Here is a 19,514-nt window from a genome sequence, read left to right on the forward strand (position 1 = left end):
TGCTGTGAAACTAAAAAAAACTCTACAAGAACCCCACCTGAGTGAGTGATATCTCCTCGGTCGAGGCTTAAATTCCCCAAATGTGTGGGGATTTAACTGAGATTGGGAAGCAGGTTGCAACGCGGAGATAGGGACCATTTTACCTGCGTACCAGAAGTGCCAGTGACTGCTTCCACCATGGGGTGGTGTATGTGTTTACACAGAAGTAAATCTCCTTGCATTCAAAGGAGCTTGCACTCTAGTAGCCAGTGTTTAGGACGGGATTGCCTGGCGTGTGTGAAAGGGCTTTCTCCTGTGTTGCTCCCAGACTGTGGAATGCGCTCCCTCAAGAACCACAGCTGGGCCCCCACTCCCTGGGCTTTTAGAAACATCTTTTTAATTGGGCCTTTGAATATATATATCATTAATGGTTTATTGTTCAACAGTTTTGTTTATTTATAATGGTTTTGTTATTTACAATGGGTGTGCTCTGCCTTGATGGCTTTTTAGCAAATAAGGTGAAATATAGATGTTAAAAACAATACATAACATTTTATTCAGAGTTTTTAAAGAAATCAGAGGATTCAATGGAATTAGCTGAAGTAGACACATTTCAGGCTTGTGGGACCGACTTTTATTTTTTATTAGGACCTTGAAATTCACATGCTGGAGTCAGGTGTGAAATGCTATCCCAGGGGATAGAACCAGATGCAAAATGATGGGCTTAGGGGATGAAGTCAGTTTGTATGCACCTCATGTGCCATGTATGGGGCTCATCTTTATTGCTGTTTTTATTGTGTTCTTACTGTTTTATTGTGTTTTTAATCATTCTTAATATTGTATCAGCTCAATGTGTTTTATCATTGTACTTCATCTTGGGAAGACTTCTGCCCTGAAAGGTAGCCAAGAAATATTTAAAATAAATACATAATCCGCACACATAGACAGGGCCATTGTCAAGGGTAGGCAAGGCTGGGCACCTGCTGAAGCTAAAAGTGGGCTAGATGAAACAAGGTGGATCCACAGTTGGCTACAGAATAGGACTCAAAGAGTCCTTATCAATGGGATCTTCTCAAGCTGGGGAGAGGTAACAAGCGGGGTACTGCAGGGCTCAGTCCTGGGCCCAGTGCTTTCCAACATTTGTATTAATGACTTGGAGGAGGACATGCAGGGAATGCTTATCAAAGTTGCAGATGACATGAAATTGGGTGGGATAGCCAATACCCTGGAAGACAGAAACAGAATTCAAAGTGATCTTGATAGGCTGGAGTGCTGGACAGAAAACAACAGAATGACATTTAACAGGGATAAATGCCAAGTTCTGCACCTAGAAGAAGCCAAATGCACAGTTACAAGATGAGGGATACCTGGCTCAACAATACTACAAGCGAGAAGCTTCTTGGAATTGTGGATCACAAGCTGAACATGAGCCAACAATGTGATGTGGCTGCAAAAAATGCGAATGCTATTTTGGGCCGCATTTATAGACGTATAGCTTCAAAATCATGTGAACCACTAGTTCCACCCTACTCAGCACTGGTTAGGCCTCATCTGGAGTAGGGTCCGGTTCTGGGTGCCACACTTTTAAGAAGGATGCAGACAAGCTGGAGAGGGTTCAGAGGAGGGCAACAAAGATGATCAGGGGACTGGAAAGAAAGCCCTATGAGGAGAGACCAAAAGAACTGGGCATGTTTAGCCTTGAGAAGACTGAGGGGAGATATGGTAGCGCTCTTCAAGTCCTTGAAAGGTTGTCACAGAGGGGAAGGCCAGGATCTCTTCTCGATCATCCCAGAATGCAGGACACGGAAGAATGGGCTCAAGTTACAGAAAGCCAGATTCCGACTGAACATCAGGAATAATGTCCCGACTGTTAGAGCAATACAACAATGGAACCTATTGCCTAGGGAGGTGGTGGGCTCTCCCACACTGGTGGCATTCAAGATGAGGCTGGACAGCCACCTTCAGGGATGCTTTGACTTGGATTCCTGCATTGAGCAGGCGGCTGGACTTGATCTTATAAGCTCCTTCCACCCTACTATCCTATGATTCTATGAAGACCCACCCCCTAGCAAAAGCTCCCCAAGATCCCCCTGGAATTGTTCCTCCTCTTCATCACGGCTACAACCTGCCTCTTGCTTGGGCCCAGACAAGGGTGGTGGTGGTGAGGAGGAGCAGATGCCATGGCCTTTTTGCTCTCTGCCTATCTAACAAGCAAGTGGTAGCAACGGGTGTCTTTGGGCCAGTTACAAACTCTCAGCCCAGCCTACCTCACAGGGTTGTTGTGAGGATAAAATGGAGAGGAGGATCATGTATGCCACCTTGGGTTCCTTGAGGAGGAAAGGAGGCAGGATATAAATGTAATAAACACAGCCACATGTAGGCCTTTGCTCCAGGGCAACTGATTAATACTCGTGTTTGACAGATGCGGCACAGAAGCTAAGAAGCAATAACCATACAGGCGTGGTGGAGCTTTTGATGAATTCCAATTTGAGTTGCTATGGTCGAAGTACTGGGAGTTAGACATCCTTGCCCAATCCACTGCAAAGAGCTATAAACATGTCCCAGCCTTTTTCCTGCCCCTGAATTAATCAAGAGCAGAGAACCCCCTTCAACCAGAGGCCTTAATGCCATTTCAGAGAAGCTCTCCGGGGCTTGCTGTGATGGGTGAGGCCAAAGGCAAAAGGGGCGGAAGTCAAAATTCCCAAATATTTTATATTAAGCCTTAGAAGCGGCTTTTCAACCTTTTAGAATAGGGACGGACACACACGCACTGGGAAACCTCCAAATGATTCGTGATAGATGTCCTTTTTTCATGATGCTTGAATGGCCACCCTACTGTTGCTGCAATGAGAAGATTTATAAGAGAAAGAAAAACAAACCATTTCTTTATTTGGAAATGAATGCCTATTATTTTATTTCCATTCATTCTAACAGGTGAAGTCAGTATGTAAATTGGTAGCCATATTGCTTCATAATATATATATATATATATATATATATACACATACACACACATATATATTATAACTTTAAATAATTTTAAACTTGTTCAGGCCCCTGCCTTGCCTTCCCCCAAACATGTCAGCATCTTTTTGTATGGCATCTTGCTGGGAAGCTAGGGCAGCTTTGCATGTAAACTTATCACGCTAAAAGTTCATGGATTAAAACAAAGAAACACATATTTTGGGGATGAATGCCATGTATGGATGCCAACTTTTTTATTGGCAGGGTGCATGAGGCCACGGTGAGCCACCACCTCTGTATCTAGGATCTCCAACTAGGGTGAGCTATGCCACAAGTCACTAAACTCTCAACCTGTGTCTGGACTGTACCACAGCAGACTGCAGGTGAGCGTCATAGAACTTAGTGCTCCAAATTGCCTACACCTAGAAAACAGACATGCCAGGGACCAGCATTCCCTCTAGCTCTCTCCATGCTGAGCTAGTTTTCTATTTGTGTGGATTTATTTATTTTTAACAAAGGAGCTCCCATCTGCTATTTGAAGTGATATAGTCCAGACACAGGTTTACCTCCTCAGTGAGAACCAGCCCAAAGAGGGGACTCTGGGATATATCCAAATTCAGTTGTCTTTAAAAAAATAAAATAAAAAAACCCCAGAAATTTAAAAGGCAAAACATTTCTTTGCACAGAGATCAAAATGATGGGGAAATTCACTTTCCCAATCTGCTACATTTACCATCTCTTTCAATCTGCTAAAGGCATAGGATCAAGGCCAGGAAAGAGTTGACAACCATCAGTTGGCTTCCCACTGTGCATACAAATTTGTAAGCCTCAGTCTCCTGTTACTTCAGATAACAAGGAACAATCCTGGGCATGTACTGTGCCAGGTGGGATGCACTGTGCATACAGAGGTGGCCTCCACAGATTTCAGCATGCAAAGTATGTATGCAAAGGGAGACACCCTTAGTTGGAGAAGCATCTCAGTGGGTGCAGGGGGGAATAAAGAAGAACGAAAAAGCAGCCAAACCCAGACAGTGTCTCCACTAGTTTTTATGAAGGCTGCATGGGGGTTTGTCATTGATCATTTGGAAGCAAAAGGTGATCCAATCTTGGACCAACCGGTGCTTGAACTATGGGAGGAAATGTAGCCTGGCCCTTAATGAAATCCATGAACCATGTGACTCCCTCTGAATTTAGCCAAATTGTGGCTTCTAAAAACCATCGCTAAAGGGGCCCCTGCAAAAGGGTGAGTGAGCCGGAGGGCCCTCATCCAAACAGATCCAACTTGTGAGTCGCTAAGCCAAATGCTGCGTTGAGCTTGACTGGAGGGTCACCAAGTCCCTGCCATCCTCCCATTCAGCTGGGAGGGTCCTTCGCACAAATGGCACGGCCTGCCTGAAATGTTCAAAATGCATCAGAAAAACGTGAGCCGGACAAAAATCTCTTCCAGCAGAGCAAAACATTAAAATGGCCATGGGTCTGTGGTATTTGGAGGCATGCTGTCTGTGACAGACAGACTGAATTGTCCAGCTAGCTTATTTACACACAGTGGCTCTCCGGGGTCTCAGACAGACATCTTCTCCATCACCTGCTTCTGGATCCTTGTAACGGGTGATGTCAGGGATCCAACCTGGCACCTTGTGGATGCAAAGCCTGCCTTCTATGACTCAACACTTTGATTACTTATTTATTTAGGACGCAATCCTATGCATGTTTAGATTTTTTAAAAGTCCTAGAATTCCCAGCATTCCCCAGTCAGCCATGCTGGGAGCTGTAGGCCTTTGTTCGGTCTAAACATGCATAGGATTGCGTCCTTACAGTATTTTTATCTTTTCTTCAGCCCCCAAAGACTCCTGGAGCAGCTACAATATGCAGCTGAAGATTTAGCTAATGGACTTCCCCAGTTAACTGATTAGGCCTAGCAGCCCTAGCTGCACAATTTGCAAATGGGAGCTGAAGACTATTCTTGTCCCTGATTGAGGGTAAAGTCAAGGCTAAAATGCACGAAAGGCTCTGAGGGTTCATCTTTATCGTGCCATTGGCTATTCTGCTCGATCTCGGGTAGGCGAGACTTGATCTGTTTTGCTTAAACCTGCTCGAGGGCTTTGTGACAGAACTGATTGGCTGCAGCTCTTCACATTCTCAGACAGGGACTGTTATCATCTGCTACCTGATCTTCCTCCTTTTTTTCTTTTTTGCTGGAGGTGCCAGAGATCAAACCTGGGTCAAGCAAAGCATGTATTCTCCCACTGATCTGTGGTCCCTCCCCAGAGGTTTTCAAACACTTGGCAGGGCACCATATATGGCAGATAGGATAGAGTTGCCAACTGACCAGAAAAAAGGCCTGTCCTGCTCTTGTGCCTATACTAACGGCTTAGTCTGTCAAAACTGGCAAGTGCAATTTTTCTAGGCACAGATGGGGATCTCGGCGTAATCGACCTGCTAATATCAACAGACAAAGAGGCTATTCCAAGCACAGGAGCGGGACCCAGTAAAAGCATATCCTCCCGGTGGGCTGTGTTTCAGCTCGGAGGGTCACAAGCATCCTTTGCTTGCCCATGAACCCTGCTGGAGCTGACATCTCTAATGATCCACAGCCTCCACCCATCCACCACCCCGATGTCTCTTCTTCAAGCTCTGCTTGGCAAAAACCAAGAAATTTAAGGGCGGTAGTAAGTCCCTCTTTCAGCTCAACGCCAGGTGCCAGGTGAGGAATTGTGGAAAGGCTGCTTCAAAAAGAAGGAAAATTAGGTTTATCATTAGGAATGGGGGGGGCGCCAGTGGATAATCAAAGTGACAGAAAAGCAATTAAATTAACACTGGCATGCTGCAGGCAGTTGTAAAATGTCTGGATCCACAAGATTCCTGTGCATTAGTGGAATCCACCAGCCATGATCACAGCTGTGTCTGAAGCCAGAACCTCATGATTCTGTTCCACACCTTTCCAAAAGTTTTCAAGTCTTTTCCAGGTCCTTTTCCTGAAGACTTCAGCTTAGGGTTTATTGCTACACAAACCACCTTTTTTTTTCTTTCTTTTTTTTAACCTTAGCCCCTTTTTTGTTTTTTTTGTTTTTGTTTTTTTAAACTTTAGTTTATTATGAAAACACAGTCCTTGGTTTGGAAAAGAGAAAGAGAGCAGTAACTAGGAAGTAAGTAGATAGGTTTTGCGGGCCATTTTCCATCAGCGATGGTCGTCCTAGAATCCCAGTCAGTGGCTAGTTTCAGGGAGGGCCAGTCTGACAATCAAATGGGGGGAGCAAGAGCCAGGGGCCCAATCCACCCCAGCAACCAGCCTGCTGCCTATACCCACTGCCAGCAATGCTGTGCATCTGTATCCCTCCTTTGCCTTTTGGATTGGCAACTAGGTGGATGGATATCAGCACCCAGGGAGCTGGATTTTGAACAGGGGCCACCCCTTGCCAACCCCCTACAAAGTGTTGGGGCCGTGCTGGTCCATGTCTTCTCAGCTGTGCTTTTGGACCACACCCCATATTTTATGGGCTGGTTCACACATGCATATCCATTGCTTCATTTTTCAACACTTGATTAGTCACATCTGAGCAGGTGAAGTCTGCTTGCGTGCAGGTGATTCTGGGTGAGATGGACGTTTCATTGGAGGGGTTAGATCTCTCAATGTGTGTGTGTGTGTCTCTCTGTGTCATCCTCCCATCCTTTTTGAGTGGTGCAGGAAACCGAACAGATGGCCGAAGTCGAGAAGTGTGGCTGGTCGTTGTCCAAGCAATAAAGGCCAGGTCTTCCTGCCCCCTCCTTTAAAAAGTTAGGGCGCAATCCTATGCATGTTTAGACAGAAAAAAGTCCGACAACTCCCAGCATTTCCCAGCCAGCATGGCTGGCTGGGGAATGCTGTGCGTTGTAAGATTTTCGTCGGCCTAAACATGTGTAGGATTGTGCCCTTAATTTGACATATCTGTCCACCGCACTGAAGGCGGTTGTGATTAGAGACCAAATGTATAAACCCGTTTGTTGTTGCGAGCCTGGAGGTGACTTCCCAGAGATGCCATTTTCACCTTCAGGAGAACTATCTCGGGAGCTTGATTTGGAATGGTTCTCCTAGGGTCAGCGTCGACATCCGTGAAGACAGGGGGCGGAGAGGTAAGCAGAAAGAAAATGAAGGGAAACCGCCTGGCCTCATTTGATTGTGGCAAGCTGTCTTTGTATCCCGAGAAGGATGGGCCTCCGTGGAGGGTGGAAGATGGTTACGACATGATGTCTCCGTTGCTTTCCCCCAAGACCAGGCCATTCCAGTGCTCTTGCCTGGAGCCAGACTGGGGAGACTGGCTGATGGGTGCCTGGTAAGCCTGTGGGGAAAGTTTGAGGGTCGACATGGCGGAGTGAAGAGCAGATCCATGCCCAGCCATTGCGGCAACTGAGAATGCCTGCTGGGGACGGGGTCAGGAGGGGAGAGAAGAAAACAGATGATCGGTGGAGGGCAAAGAAGAAAACAAGATGGCTGCCATGGTTATTTCATTTTGTCTATAGAATCTGTCTTGCCATAACCAGTGGGCCACCTTCCCCAACCTGACACCCTCCAGATGTGCTGGACTATGGGTCCCATCATCCCCAGTGAGGATGATAAAGACTTGTAATCCAACACATTGGGGAAGGGGGAGTCAGGTTGGATAAAACTGGTGAAGTGGTTCTCTGAATTTTGTTGACTCCCTGGGGTTGTCAAGTTGTGTGGCAGACGTCCTAGAGCCCAACCTGCTGTTTTCCAGATGTGTTGGACTACAACTCCCAGTATCCCCCTGCTGGATCCTGGGAGTTGTAGTCCAACACACTGGGAGGCCACCAAGTTGGGGAAGGTAACCCTAGAGCTCCTCAGAAGCTCACTGGCCTTCCACTATGAGAAGACCTGTAATGGCAGGCGAGTAAGGTTGTCTCCTGCCCTCCTTCTCCCCACACTTTCTGTGGGGTGCAGAGTTCCGATTGTTGCAGCCCGTGGGGGAGGCAGGTGAACAAAAAGGCGAGGCGGCGAGAAAGTGAGGCCACCTTTTCTCTTATTCCATCAGGCAAAGCCAAACCGCACACAAGCTGTCGATCTGTGAAGGAATTGCCCAAAGGAAAGCTGGTGTGCAGTTACGGATAGCGCAGGACCTTTTTAGCGGTGGCCTTAAGGTTTTAGAGCAGCCTTCTCGAAGAGCAGGAAGTCACTCCTGCATGCTGGTCTTGTGGGGTGGCAGGAGAGCAAGGCTCATCTATTTGCAGAGAAGACCAAGCTCGCTCTGTTATCTTATTTGCTACTTTTAGGGCACAATCCTATGCATGTTTGTGCAGAAAAATGTTCTGCAACTCCCAGCATGCTGGGAGTTGCATGACTTTTTTCTGCACAAACATGCATCGGATTGCATCTTTAAATGTTTTCACTAGGGCTGCAATGTTTTGTTGATTAGATGAATCGATCAGATACATTTTAAACAGCTAAAAAGGTGCCCTGGCTGATTTAGGCAGCAGTCAAGCTCCTATCATTATTTGACTGAGATCAGCAGCAAGCCTGGTTATATCCTTCTTCCGATAGCCCCTTCCTCACCTGAGGAACAGGGCTCAGGTGCCCATAATGAGATGAGATCTCCGGTTCTGTCTTGATGGGGCGCATTTCGGCAGTGGTGATGCTGGTGCTGGTGGTGCTGGTGGCCGAGCTAATGGCCGAGGTAAGGCTTTCGTTACTGGCTGATCCTAGGTATGGGATGGACGAGAGAAAAAGAAAACCCCATTAAACCAGGTCTTTCCTAGTAATTGGCCAGAAAACAGGTGTGTTGGGGGCTCTTGCCATCGAAATAAAGGAGCGCTCAGACTTCATCTAAAAGTTAACAAACAATGCTTGATAGATCATCCTTGGGAGGGTGTTTCAGAGCTGTGGTGCCACCACCAAAAAGGCCTGATTTCTTGGGCTCCCTTGTGTGACTGGTCATCATGATGGCACAGAGAGAAGAGCCACCGAGGCAGATCAGAAAGCCCGGGCGGATCTACATGGGAGGTGATGGTCCTTAATAGAAGCAGGTCCGTGATTGGTTGTTTTTGCAAAGCCAGCCTTCCGCAGTCCCTCCAGGTGTTGTAGTTCCGAGGGACAACTCCCATCTGCCTGGGCCAGCATGAGAAATGGTTGGGGATTATGGGAGTTTTGAGCAGGGGGCTGGGCTCGATGGCCTTGTAGGCCCCCTCCAACCCTACTATTCTATGATTCTATGAGTTGTGTTCCAAAAGTTAACTAGAAGTGCTTTGTTTAAAGTGGATTTAGGCACTGAAATATGCTGTGTTTTCCTGCCTTGGCAGACCTCAGGCTTACGTTCTATTCAGACATACGCAAGTATGATAATTTATTTTTAAAACTGTACTCACCTGTAGGTGTCTTCGATTTGTTTAAATTCTTTGGCTTACGCTTCCTGGTTTGGATCCCTTCTTTTCTCATTGCTAAGGGCCTCGGGACCTAGGAAAACGCATTACAGACCAGTTTTGTTATGGCATGCACATACTGCAGGTAGCATGCAGCCATCAGGACTATCAACCACTGATAGTCTCATCCTCCATGAATTTGTCCTATCCCATTCTGAAGCCATCCAGATTGGTGGCCCATCACTACATCCTGTGGAAGTGAATTCCATAACTGTGCGCTGTGTGAAGAACCCCTTCCTTTTATCTGTCCTGAATCTCCCACCAATCGGCTTCCTGGGATGACCCCATTGGGTCCTACTATTATGAGAGAGGGAGAAAAATGCCTCCCTATCCACATTCTCCACACCAGGCATAATTTTGTACACCTCTATCACGTCTCCCCCCACTCCCCCCTTTTCTACGTTAAACAGTCCCAGATGTGTCACCTTTCCTCGTGGGGAACTTGCTCCAGCCCCTTGTTCATTTTGGCTGCCCTTTTCTGCATTTTTTACTGGTCACACATTCCCTGATCTGGAACCCTGACTGGGCAGGGTTCCCCCAAGATGTGGGCGGTAGGGAGGCGGGGCTTGTGGCAGGGGTGTGGTCAGCACACATGACCCCACTGCGCCCCTCATGGGGACTGTTCACTGTGTGAGGCAGCACACCCTGAAGGGGGGATCAGATGCTATATATGCTCCTGTTTTTTACGCTCCTACTTTTTCAGTGTCATCTTTGGATGACATCAGGCCTCAGGGGTTCTCTAACCAGTAGAGATCTGGGTCCTTTGTCTTGTTATTGCCCCAGCCTTGCAAATAAGGGGTCAGGGGGGACCAGCAACTCCCTCCTCACTGATTTTCTGCCCATTCCCCGCCCCGGCCTCTGCCACCATTTTTCTTGCCCTCAACAGCCACGAGGAACTCATTCCTCCAGGTCCTTCACCCCACAGACAAAGCTATGCCCAGAGAGAGGAGTTCCTGATGCCACAGAGACTACGCCTCCCATGTTCCAGAGAGACTGTCAAGGGTGGGGCCTGCCTTGTTTGCCTGCTCTTACCCTGTGCAGCTTCATGTATAAACCACAGGCATTGCAGACCGGCTCGCCTTCAGCATTCCGGCGCCAGAGTGTGGTCGTGGACGTATGGCAGTTGGCGCACGACAGCCCAATCCGACGGGTGGCCGACTGTGGGAACAAGAGTCCAAAGTGAAAATGAGTGACTATCACCAGTGGCCTTGGGCATACAGTTGCCACTCCCTAGCTGTAAAATGTCAGCAACAGTCAGGGCTGTGTGTATTCCCTGAAGCTGCAAGCGTGGAATCTCGTGCCGGCATCTGAATGTCTCAACTTTCTTCCTTTTTTAAAATCAGGTTTCTAGTCCATGTGGACAGAGAAAAAGATGAGAATATGGAAAAAACCTGGTGCAATCCCCGAGGCCAGGATGTGGGGGTGTCCAAGCAGGATTTCCCATACTAAACGGTAGGGGGCTTCAGGTCTCTGTCAAGACCCTTGACTTTTCTCCAGGGCTACCCTTCCAAGGACTCTGCCACTGCAGTCCACCTATTCTACTCTCCATATTCTTATCGCTTCTATCTGCTATCTATCCAATATCCGCTATTCTTATTGCTTCTATCTGCCCCCCAAATCTTTCCCCAAATTTTTCAAATCATTTGCCAGCTTGAAGGCAGGATAAATGATGCGAGTTAAAAGTTGACTCCACCTCCCCCATCCACCCAAAGGTCTCTTGCTCCCTCAAATGTCTCCGCCCTTTCTCCTTTACTGCAGTAATATGCAGTTACTGAAATAACTGCATATTCTTCTCAAGTTTACCCCTACCTGCTCTGTTGTTGTGCTAAAGTTTAGACTGTGATCTCCTTGGGGCAGAGACCTGTCCTGCTGGACTCTGTGCTAACCACCATGCACATTGATGGCTCAATATATAAACAAAACAAGCAGCATTTGAGATTTCTGGATATGGAATCTTCTTGATGTGTGAGAACACCACCGGACACTGAACAAGACCTGCAAACGGGGGATATACTCCAGTTTTTAAAAAATAAAAATAAAACATTTTGCAACAACCGTATGACCCTTGTATGTGGCCCAGATCTGTACAGATTTGCTTTTTCTGTGTAATTGGTTCAGCTCGTCTTGGGTCAGGGTTACTTATGGGGAGGTGGGGTGGAGCCAAACGTTAAGCGTGAACACAGCGGACGGTTGTGGTGTGCGCCACATCCCAGATCGGCACAGGCGTTTCCTTACCAGCCTCCTCTGTGGCTTGATCAGCGGGCGGTTGATGCCGTTCATCTTGTGGTAGAGCCCGCAGGCATTGCACAGGTAGTGACCGGTGCCGTCCCTTCGCCACAGCGGGGTAGACATGGCCCCACAATTGACGCATTCCCGGCCTTCGGAGTAATCGTCAAAAAACTCTGCAGGCAACCGAGGGAGAGGCAAAGAGAAAAGGACATCCAACGCTTGTCTGAAAATGTGTTGCATGCAAGTATATCCCAGAATCAGAGACGAATGTGAGCGCACCACCCTCCCCTGGAACAACCGGAAAGGGGCAAATAGCTCCAGGAGACATTTATTTGTTGATTTTAAATATTTCAAGGCCACCTTTAGGCAAAATGACCTCCAAAGGCAGCTTACATGAAAATAAATGTAAAATTTCAATGTACCAGTTTCATAAAATGCAATCATTTCACACAGCAGTTAACAACGTCTCGGAGTCCAGCAGGCAATACAATTCATCAAAGCGTTAGAACAAACCATCTTAAAACCAGCAGCAAGGGAGCCATTAAGTCGGGGTGCAGAATCTCTTCCATCCCCGTCTGGAGAAGCTCTCGGGGGGCTGCGTTCCAGTGGTGGGCGGGGCCGAAGGCAAAAGGGGCGGAGCAAAAAATACCTGCATATTTTAGCTTAAAGCTCTCGCTGCCAGTAATGAAGCCTTAGGAGAGGCATTCCAACTGTTTAGAAGGGCGGGGGGGAGACTGCACAAAAGCTGTGAAGCCACCAAATGACTGGTGGTTGAGGGAAAGGGGGGGGCCAGGGGGAGGGCCAGGGTGTGGCCATCTGGGGAACCCCGGAGGGCCAAGTTTGGCCTCCAGGCCTACAATTCCGCACCCCTGCATTAAATAATTAGAAAAAACAGCCCCATACCTCATTCAAAAACATCCCAGCTAAAAGCCATTTGGAATGGGTTTTCAAGGCCTGTTTAAAAGCCAGAACCAAAGGGGCCAACTGTATATTCTGTGAGGGAGTTCCACAGATCAGGGGTCACCACCAAGAAGGCCCTTTCTCCAGTGCCTACCAATGCTGCCTGCCTATGACCTTTGCTCATCCAGCTCCACCGCCACCAGTCTACCCTTTCTTCCTTGCTGCCTGTGCTCCTGGAACGAACCCCCAGAACTCTTGTGCCATGCCACCGCTCTTACTTTCTTCAGATCCCTCCTCAAAACTCAACAGTTCCCACGAAGCCGTGGTTATAACTCCCTAGTCCCCATCCCCTGCTCTAACTGAGCCAAAGTACATGTAACTGACATTCTTTGAATGCACCTTGCTCCTCTGTTTCCCCTGTCCCCATTTCTCTCCCCATTCGATGCCATTTCCCCACTGTGTTGAATTATGAATGGTAAGGCTCTTGGGGCCTGCCCTCCCATATAAGTCAGTCATAAGCTTCTTAACACACCACAGTGCTGCAAGAGAAGGCAAGAAATCTGCAGCACCTGTAGCCAGTTCCTTCCTGGCCAAAAGGGCAGCCATCAAGTCACAGCCTCAGGGATGTCTTTAAAGCCCAGCGCAGAGTGGCCAGGGGTTGTCTTTTACAGAGGAGAGTCCTCTATTTGAAGAGCTGTCAGAGGACAGTTGTCTGTCTGAAGGCATCCTTCCTCTGAAGGGCTGTGTCCGGCCCAAGTCCAGTTTAAAGAGAAAGAACCAGAAGAAGGGAGAGCAGGGAAGGGCATCAAAATTGCCCATCCACTAACAGTGGATGGACAGCAGACTGAGTGGGCATACAGGAGGTCACCTGGTCAGTCTTCCAAACTATGGGGAGATTGTCTTATATTTTTATTTACGTTATAGCCATGATTTTCTAAATTGGCACCTATACGTGGAAATTAAGATATGCAAATTTTATGCAAGACTGTGCCCTCTTTTGTCCTTTTTTGTGGTCACTTACAATGACCAAAAAAGAGGAAATGCAATTGGCCACTCCACCCACCCACAATTTTTCCAAAGGAGGAAAAGGCACTTTGAATCGACGGTCTCATTCTCACAGATGTGTTCAACCCGTGTCAGGGCTGTACCATGTCAGATGTCAGGTGGGGAATCACATGTCCAAATAATCACCCATAGAAAATATTCCCTGCATCAAGAACACTAGCATGTCAGGGAGAAGGCTAGCCCAGACCCCTTTTCCTCATCATGTAGGAATTTTAGTATGGAGGAGCATTCTGTCGCTTGAGCACCAACCTGCAGTCCAAAGCGGTACAGCCCAAACACAGATTTTCCACCTCATCGCCAATTAGGCCTAAGACAGATGGTGGTCAGTAGCTCAGTAGTAAAGCAGTTGTAGTAAACACACACTTTGAAGAATGTCCTGGGTTCAATCTCCAGCTTACAGAGTTGAAAGGATCTCTGCTATCAGGTGCCGAGAAAGACCTCTGTGGGTCTGAGCTGCAAGCGGTGCTGAGCCACATGGGGCAGTGGTCTAGCTCAGAATAAGGCACTCTCATTCACTCAGCACCCATCACCCAGGTTTTGCGAGGGCAAGCTACAACCACTGAGCAGTCCCAGTCCTATAGGTGCGATTAACTCCAGCACAGGAGTGCATTTGGAGTTGTCTAATGTTGCAGTATCAAATGCTCCTGCTCAGGGTTCTGTCCAGCCAGCCATGCCCACTTCCAGGAGACTCCATTCCCTCTCTGCCTCCCCGGTTTTCTGTTCCCAGCCACGCACCCAACCAGCCATCACTCAGTAGTCCGTGCCCACTCCCCACATGCAGCCCTCATTGAACTCCCCCCCCCCGCTTTCTTATATTTTGTAAGTTTTCATATACTGCAGACTTTGGGGTTCCCTCCAAGCCTGCTGATACCATTTTGACTACGGGAAGGATTCACGTTGGTTCCTGGAAGTGACCGCTAGAGGGAGGCCTCATCCCAGTCTGTGCCAGAACAAATGACAAGTCTGTTTTATTTAGCCCAGTAAATCCCAAACTGAGAGAGAGAGAGAGAGAGAGGTGAGATTTGAACCAAGCCTTCCCTGCTCATAACTCACAGTTATGGCTGTCTAGGCACGTTCTTTTTCTTTCTTTTTTTTGGTTAACTGCATTATTAGGAAACAGGTTATTCTCATGCACGACAATCGGTGAATTGCAGTTTTGCCTTCAAAGGATGCCAGCAGGAACTTGACTAAAGGCACTGGCTGGCTGGGGAATGCTGGGAGTTGTAGGACTTTTTTTCTGTCTAAAGGACTTAATGGCTTTCAATGATTGCAAATGCTCTGAATGGAAGGGGACCCTACAGATGGCAGCGGGGGGGGGGGGGAGAACAATTTTGCAGTTTGAAATTAGACTGAGGGAGAGAGCAGGGGAGTGGGGAGTTTGCAGCTGGGATTAGCTGACACAGAGGATCCAAAACAAGCAAGAGTGGTGGTTGGATCTGCTTACTATATAATTATATATTTATTTTTCTATCCTGCCTTTTTTCCTCCAAGAAACCCAAGGCGGCTTACATGATCCTCCTCCTTTCCATTTTATCCTCACAACAACCTTGTGAGGTGGCTTAGGCTGAGAGTCAGGGGCTGTCCCAAAGTCACCCAGTAAGCATCATGGCCAAGTGGGGACTAGAACCCAGATTTCCTGAGTCCCAGGCCAACACTTTAACCACTCTACCATATTGCTTTAAGGCAGATGTGGTGGCAATTGTGTTGTTCAGAGGTCCTGGGGCTCTTAAAAAGAAGCAAGGATCTGGATGCAGACTAAACAGAATCTATCAGAAACATCACAGCAAGGATCTCTTGGATTTTGATCAGTACAGGTGTCCTGGAGGAGGGGGGGTTCATTCTCTCCCCTGCCGCTGGTTCTGTTTAACACCCCCCCCCCACCCCTACTCCAAAACTGCTGTTAGACTTGCATCAGGGAAAAACAAAAACCATCAAGCATGGTATACGCCCCTGTCTTTTTTATGCTGAACATCAAATTGCAGCCTTGGGGAGCAATTTCAATCGGGGAAATTGTGTACATGGGAAGAAGGCCTCTCTCTCCCTTCTTCACATACACACACACGTACGTTGTTCTGTTCAAAATTGGACACCCCCTCCACCCACAGCTGATTTAAAGTTACGAAAAGCAGTGGGATACCTAATCCTGGATTTTCATATCACATCTGTTTCAGCCCTGAAATGCAGTCATGGCAGCAAGGGAGAACTACTTAAGGTGATCAGCGGGTTCTGGGGAGTGCATGTTTGCCTCCAAATACAGCGTGCATATTTGCAAGTAAAGGAAATATTGCAAAGGTGCTGTAAATTTCCTCTGTTCTCCTTTCTCCCCAGGAATAAAAACTCGTGTAACGTTGTTGCTCCTGAAAATTCTCCTTGCTAGGGAGGAGGAGGCATGTAACAAATCATTGTGGCGAAATGCATGTTGCCTTTGTGGAAGGCAGATTTATTTATCTTTGTAGAGCGTGTTTTTTTTATAGTCCTGCATTATGCATTATTCTCTCTCCTAATTCAGGGCTAAACTGTTGGGTTGGGTTAGTTTATTTGTACTGTCCTATTTGATAGTGATATTTTAAATATGTATTTATCTACCAACCAGCACAATGGCTGTTCATAATACGTCCTATTGAATTTTTTGAATACTGCTGTTACATGTACTGTGGAGCATTTGGTATGTTGCTGTAAATTATATTTACCGCTGTTTCTTTGTTATGTTGTGAGCTGCTTTGGGCAGTTTTGTGGGAAAGCGGCGTATTAACTAGCCGACAATGGTAGGTGATAACAATCGTATGACAATCAAAAGAGCAACCCTCACGAAGGGAGCACTGATTGAAATTGGTTCAAATTAGGGATGTCGGAGGAATCTGTTTTGGGAGTGAAGTTTGACTTCAGTCCGCTTTCCGCTACAGAGCCTGGCTTGATCTGTATCGAGTTGGGCCTGTTCGTGGATTGTCCGTATTTTTCAAGTTGTGCAAATTATGGCCAAATTTCGCACAGATTTGTGTAATTGGCACTAACTGTACAAATTGTGCAAATCTCTCTTTGCACAAATAATGGCTTGCCACCAAAAAAAAAAAAAAGATGCAAAAAATTCCCAAAGTTCAGGAAAAAACAATGGCTTGGCCCGCAATGGCAAACCAAGTTGGGTACACTGCAAAACTCTGTCGAGCAAAAATAGAAATGGATTTCCCAGTGACACACATCCCTAGTTCAGATACATAATTCTTCTTTCTTTCTTTCTTTCTCTCTCTCTCTCTCTTTCTTTCTCTCTCTCTCTCTCACACACACACACTCACTCACACATATATTCATACCAGAAAGAACTCTGCCCCATAATGGTTTTCTGCTCATTATGGGCAGAGATCATGAAATATGAACAATCCATAAAAAGTAAGAACTTGTGGAGAGGAAGCCATCCTAAGTGAAAGCTGGAGTGTGGCAGAGAAAGAGGAGGGGTGGGATTTGGAGTGTCCTTGCCGTCTGCTTTGTTCTGGATTTATATGTGGCACACGCTGGAGCCACCTGGAACTTATCATGCGGGAACAGAGGGGCTGTTTGTGCTGTGTACTGGAATATGGAGACAGAATTTATATAACGTCCAGGGCCGGGTTGATAAGCAGTGGATTTTTTTGGAAGAGATTCAGCCTCAGCCGTGCCAGACAGAAGCTGGAATGGATTGCAAAGCAGACACTAGGAAAACTGGCTGCAGAATGGAAGCTTTTAAAAAAAAATACAGATCTTGGCTCTGGGAAGCTCCAATAAATCAAATCTGGCCTCGATGAGTATGTTGGAATCAGCTACTTCTACTTTTCTGAGAGGGTGTAAACTGGGCCTGAACAATTGGCGAGTCTCCAATGTGAAAGCTGCCTACCAGTCAGCAGCTCAGTTTTTGTTACCTGCCTGGAACTGCAAACAAAGGCCGTTTGCCAAGCAACTTGCAGGCCACAATCTGTAGCTGGTGGGGATTGTGATTGGTAAGTTGTGAACAGCACCGACCTGAGTGTAAATGTTCCTCAATTGATTAAGGTTGCCACCTTTCAGTGGTGGTCTCGTAGCGTAAGCAGCTTCACATCATAATTCCCTCCTCCGCCGTCATTTTTTAAAAACCTCATCTAAGCTTAGGGTGACCACTTATACATCACCAAGGGAGAGGAAAAAAGAGGAGAGATTTTTTTTATATCACGTGCATAGGCTAATTTATATGTATAGATACGAATTTAGAAATTGTTCTTTTAATTGAAATAAAAATGTTTAGCCATATCTGCTGAAAAGCCATCAAGGCAGGGCACAAGAATATAAAACAATAAAACCTTGCAACAATAAAAACAAGAACAGTAAAAACTACAGGTTTTAAAAGGCCAAACTGGAAAGACAGCTGGAGATAATGAATATGGTGTTCCTTCGTGCTCTGCCTTCCTAGTTCTTCTGCTCCAGACAGAAGCAAGTGGTTTGGCCCTGCCCTATACCCACTTCTTGTGCTCTGCCCCCAAAGCACGACTTCAATATGAACATTTTTCATGCTAAAAGTGGCAACTCCACCCCTCCTCTCGCACCACAACACACACAAAATAGCCTCTGACCCTTCAGTGGTTGCAAGCTATGATGAAAAGGCCACTGTTTGAAGATGGTTCCCCATTAGGGTTGCCAACTGGCCAGAAAAAACAAAAACAAAAAAAGCTTGGTCAACGCTTGTCCTTGTCCCAAAAGTGTATCAGCCAATGAAGCTGTTCATGACACAGCACTCAAATGCGATCGATTCCTCGTGCCTTCTCCAGAGAATGGCAGCAGAAGTCACCTTTCTCTTTCTTTCTTTCTTTCTTTCTTTCTTTCTTTCTCTCTCTCTCTCTCTCTTTCTCTCTCTCTTTCTGCACTGCATTGCATTGCATTGCGTTGCATTTGTGCTTTTTTCCTCTTGCAAGGAACCCAAGGCGGTGAGCATAATCCTCTCCACTTTATCCTCACAACGGGTAGGATGGATGTGAAGTAGGCTGGGCTGTGAGTCTGTGACTGGCCCAAAGTCACCCAGCGAGCTTCCATGGCCAAGTGGGGATTAGAACCCGGATCTTCCGGCTCCCAGTCCAACACTCTCACCACTACACCACACTGGCTCTCTTTCTTACTAACAATTCTCTACTGCCTTATTTGCTAAAAAGCCATCAAGAACATTAAAAACGGTAAGGCGTTAAAACATTAGCTACATCATTTAAAAGGCTGGATTTTAAAAATATGCATCTTTGCCGCTTTCTAAAGGCCGGGGGGGGGGGGGGAGGCAATCGTAATTCTTGATGGAGTGCTTTCCGCAGTTTGGGAGGAACACAAGAGAAAGCTCTTTCATGTGTGCCTGACAAATGGGCCACTGCGGGTCATGGGACCCTCCAGACAGTCTCTGCAGATCTTAATAATCGGGTATGTTCATAATGAGACAGGTAGCCCCTTAGACAGCCATGCCCTAAGCTGGTCAGGGCTTTAAAGTTTAAAACCCACATGTTGAATTGAGCCCAGAAAGCAACTGGCAACCAGTGAAGATCTTTGAAGACAGGTGTAATAGGGTCCAGATACTCTGCACCAGTTGTTCAGTCGTGTCCGACTCTTTGTGACCCCGTGGACCATAGCACGCCAGGCCTTCCTGTCCTGCGCTCTCTCCCGGAGCATGCTCCAAACACTCTTCAGGGGTAGCCCCACACAGAGCGCATTGTAGTCCAAGTGTGATGCAATAACCAAGGCATGGATAGCTATTGTCAAGTCCCACTGATTCAGGAAGGGTCAGAGCTGGCGCACTGAGTGAAAATGTGCAAACATTTTCCATGCCCCTGCCACCACCTGAAGGCTGACAGCTTTCCGACTCCAGTAACAGCTCTAAATCCAGCCATTATGGGTCCTCTTGACACCAATCCTTTCCCGCGGGCGTCCTAGCAACTTGGAAAGGAAACGCTTATTCAGGCATTCAAAAGGTCTGAACAACTCCTGGCCGGAGT

The 19,514-nt window shown here is 47.0% G+C and overlaps 1 protein-coding gene across 2 annotated transcripts in view; it reads right to left on the reverse strand.

Moving 5' to 3' along the window:
- Positions 1-5,137: 5,137 nt before the first annotated feature.
- The window catches only part of GATA4 (GATA binding protein 4), a 49,372-nt gene continuing 34,995 nt past the window's right edge, over positions 5,138-19,514 (reverse strand). Inside the window, exons 3-7 of one of the 2 annotated variants that reach the window (XM_084829370.1) lie at positions 11,587-11,753; positions 10,384-10,509; positions 9,298-9,385; positions 8,489-8,634; positions 5,138-7,337 (exon numbers count right to left, since the gene is read on the reverse strand). In XM_084829370.1, the coding sequence (XP_084685496.1) occupies positions 7,158-7,337; positions 8,489-8,634; positions 9,298-9,385; positions 10,384-10,509; positions 11,587-11,753 (707 nt within the window). In that variant the 3' untranslated portion in view covers positions 5,138-7,157. Of the gene's footprint in view, positions 7,341-8,488; positions 8,635-9,297; positions 9,386-10,383; positions 10,510-11,586; positions 11,754-19,514 lie in introns of both variants that reach the window. The other variant, XM_084829369.1, reaches the window with a different exon arrangement.

Source organism: Heloderma suspectum, chromosome 1 (genome assembly GCF_057233095.1).
Source record: "Heloderma suspectum isolate Gila_16-S chromosome 1, 16-S_ref, whole genome shotgun sequence".
NCBI classification, from domain to species: domain Eukaryota; kingdom Metazoa; phylum Chordata; class Lepidosauria; order Squamata; family Helodermatidae; genus Heloderma; species Heloderma suspectum.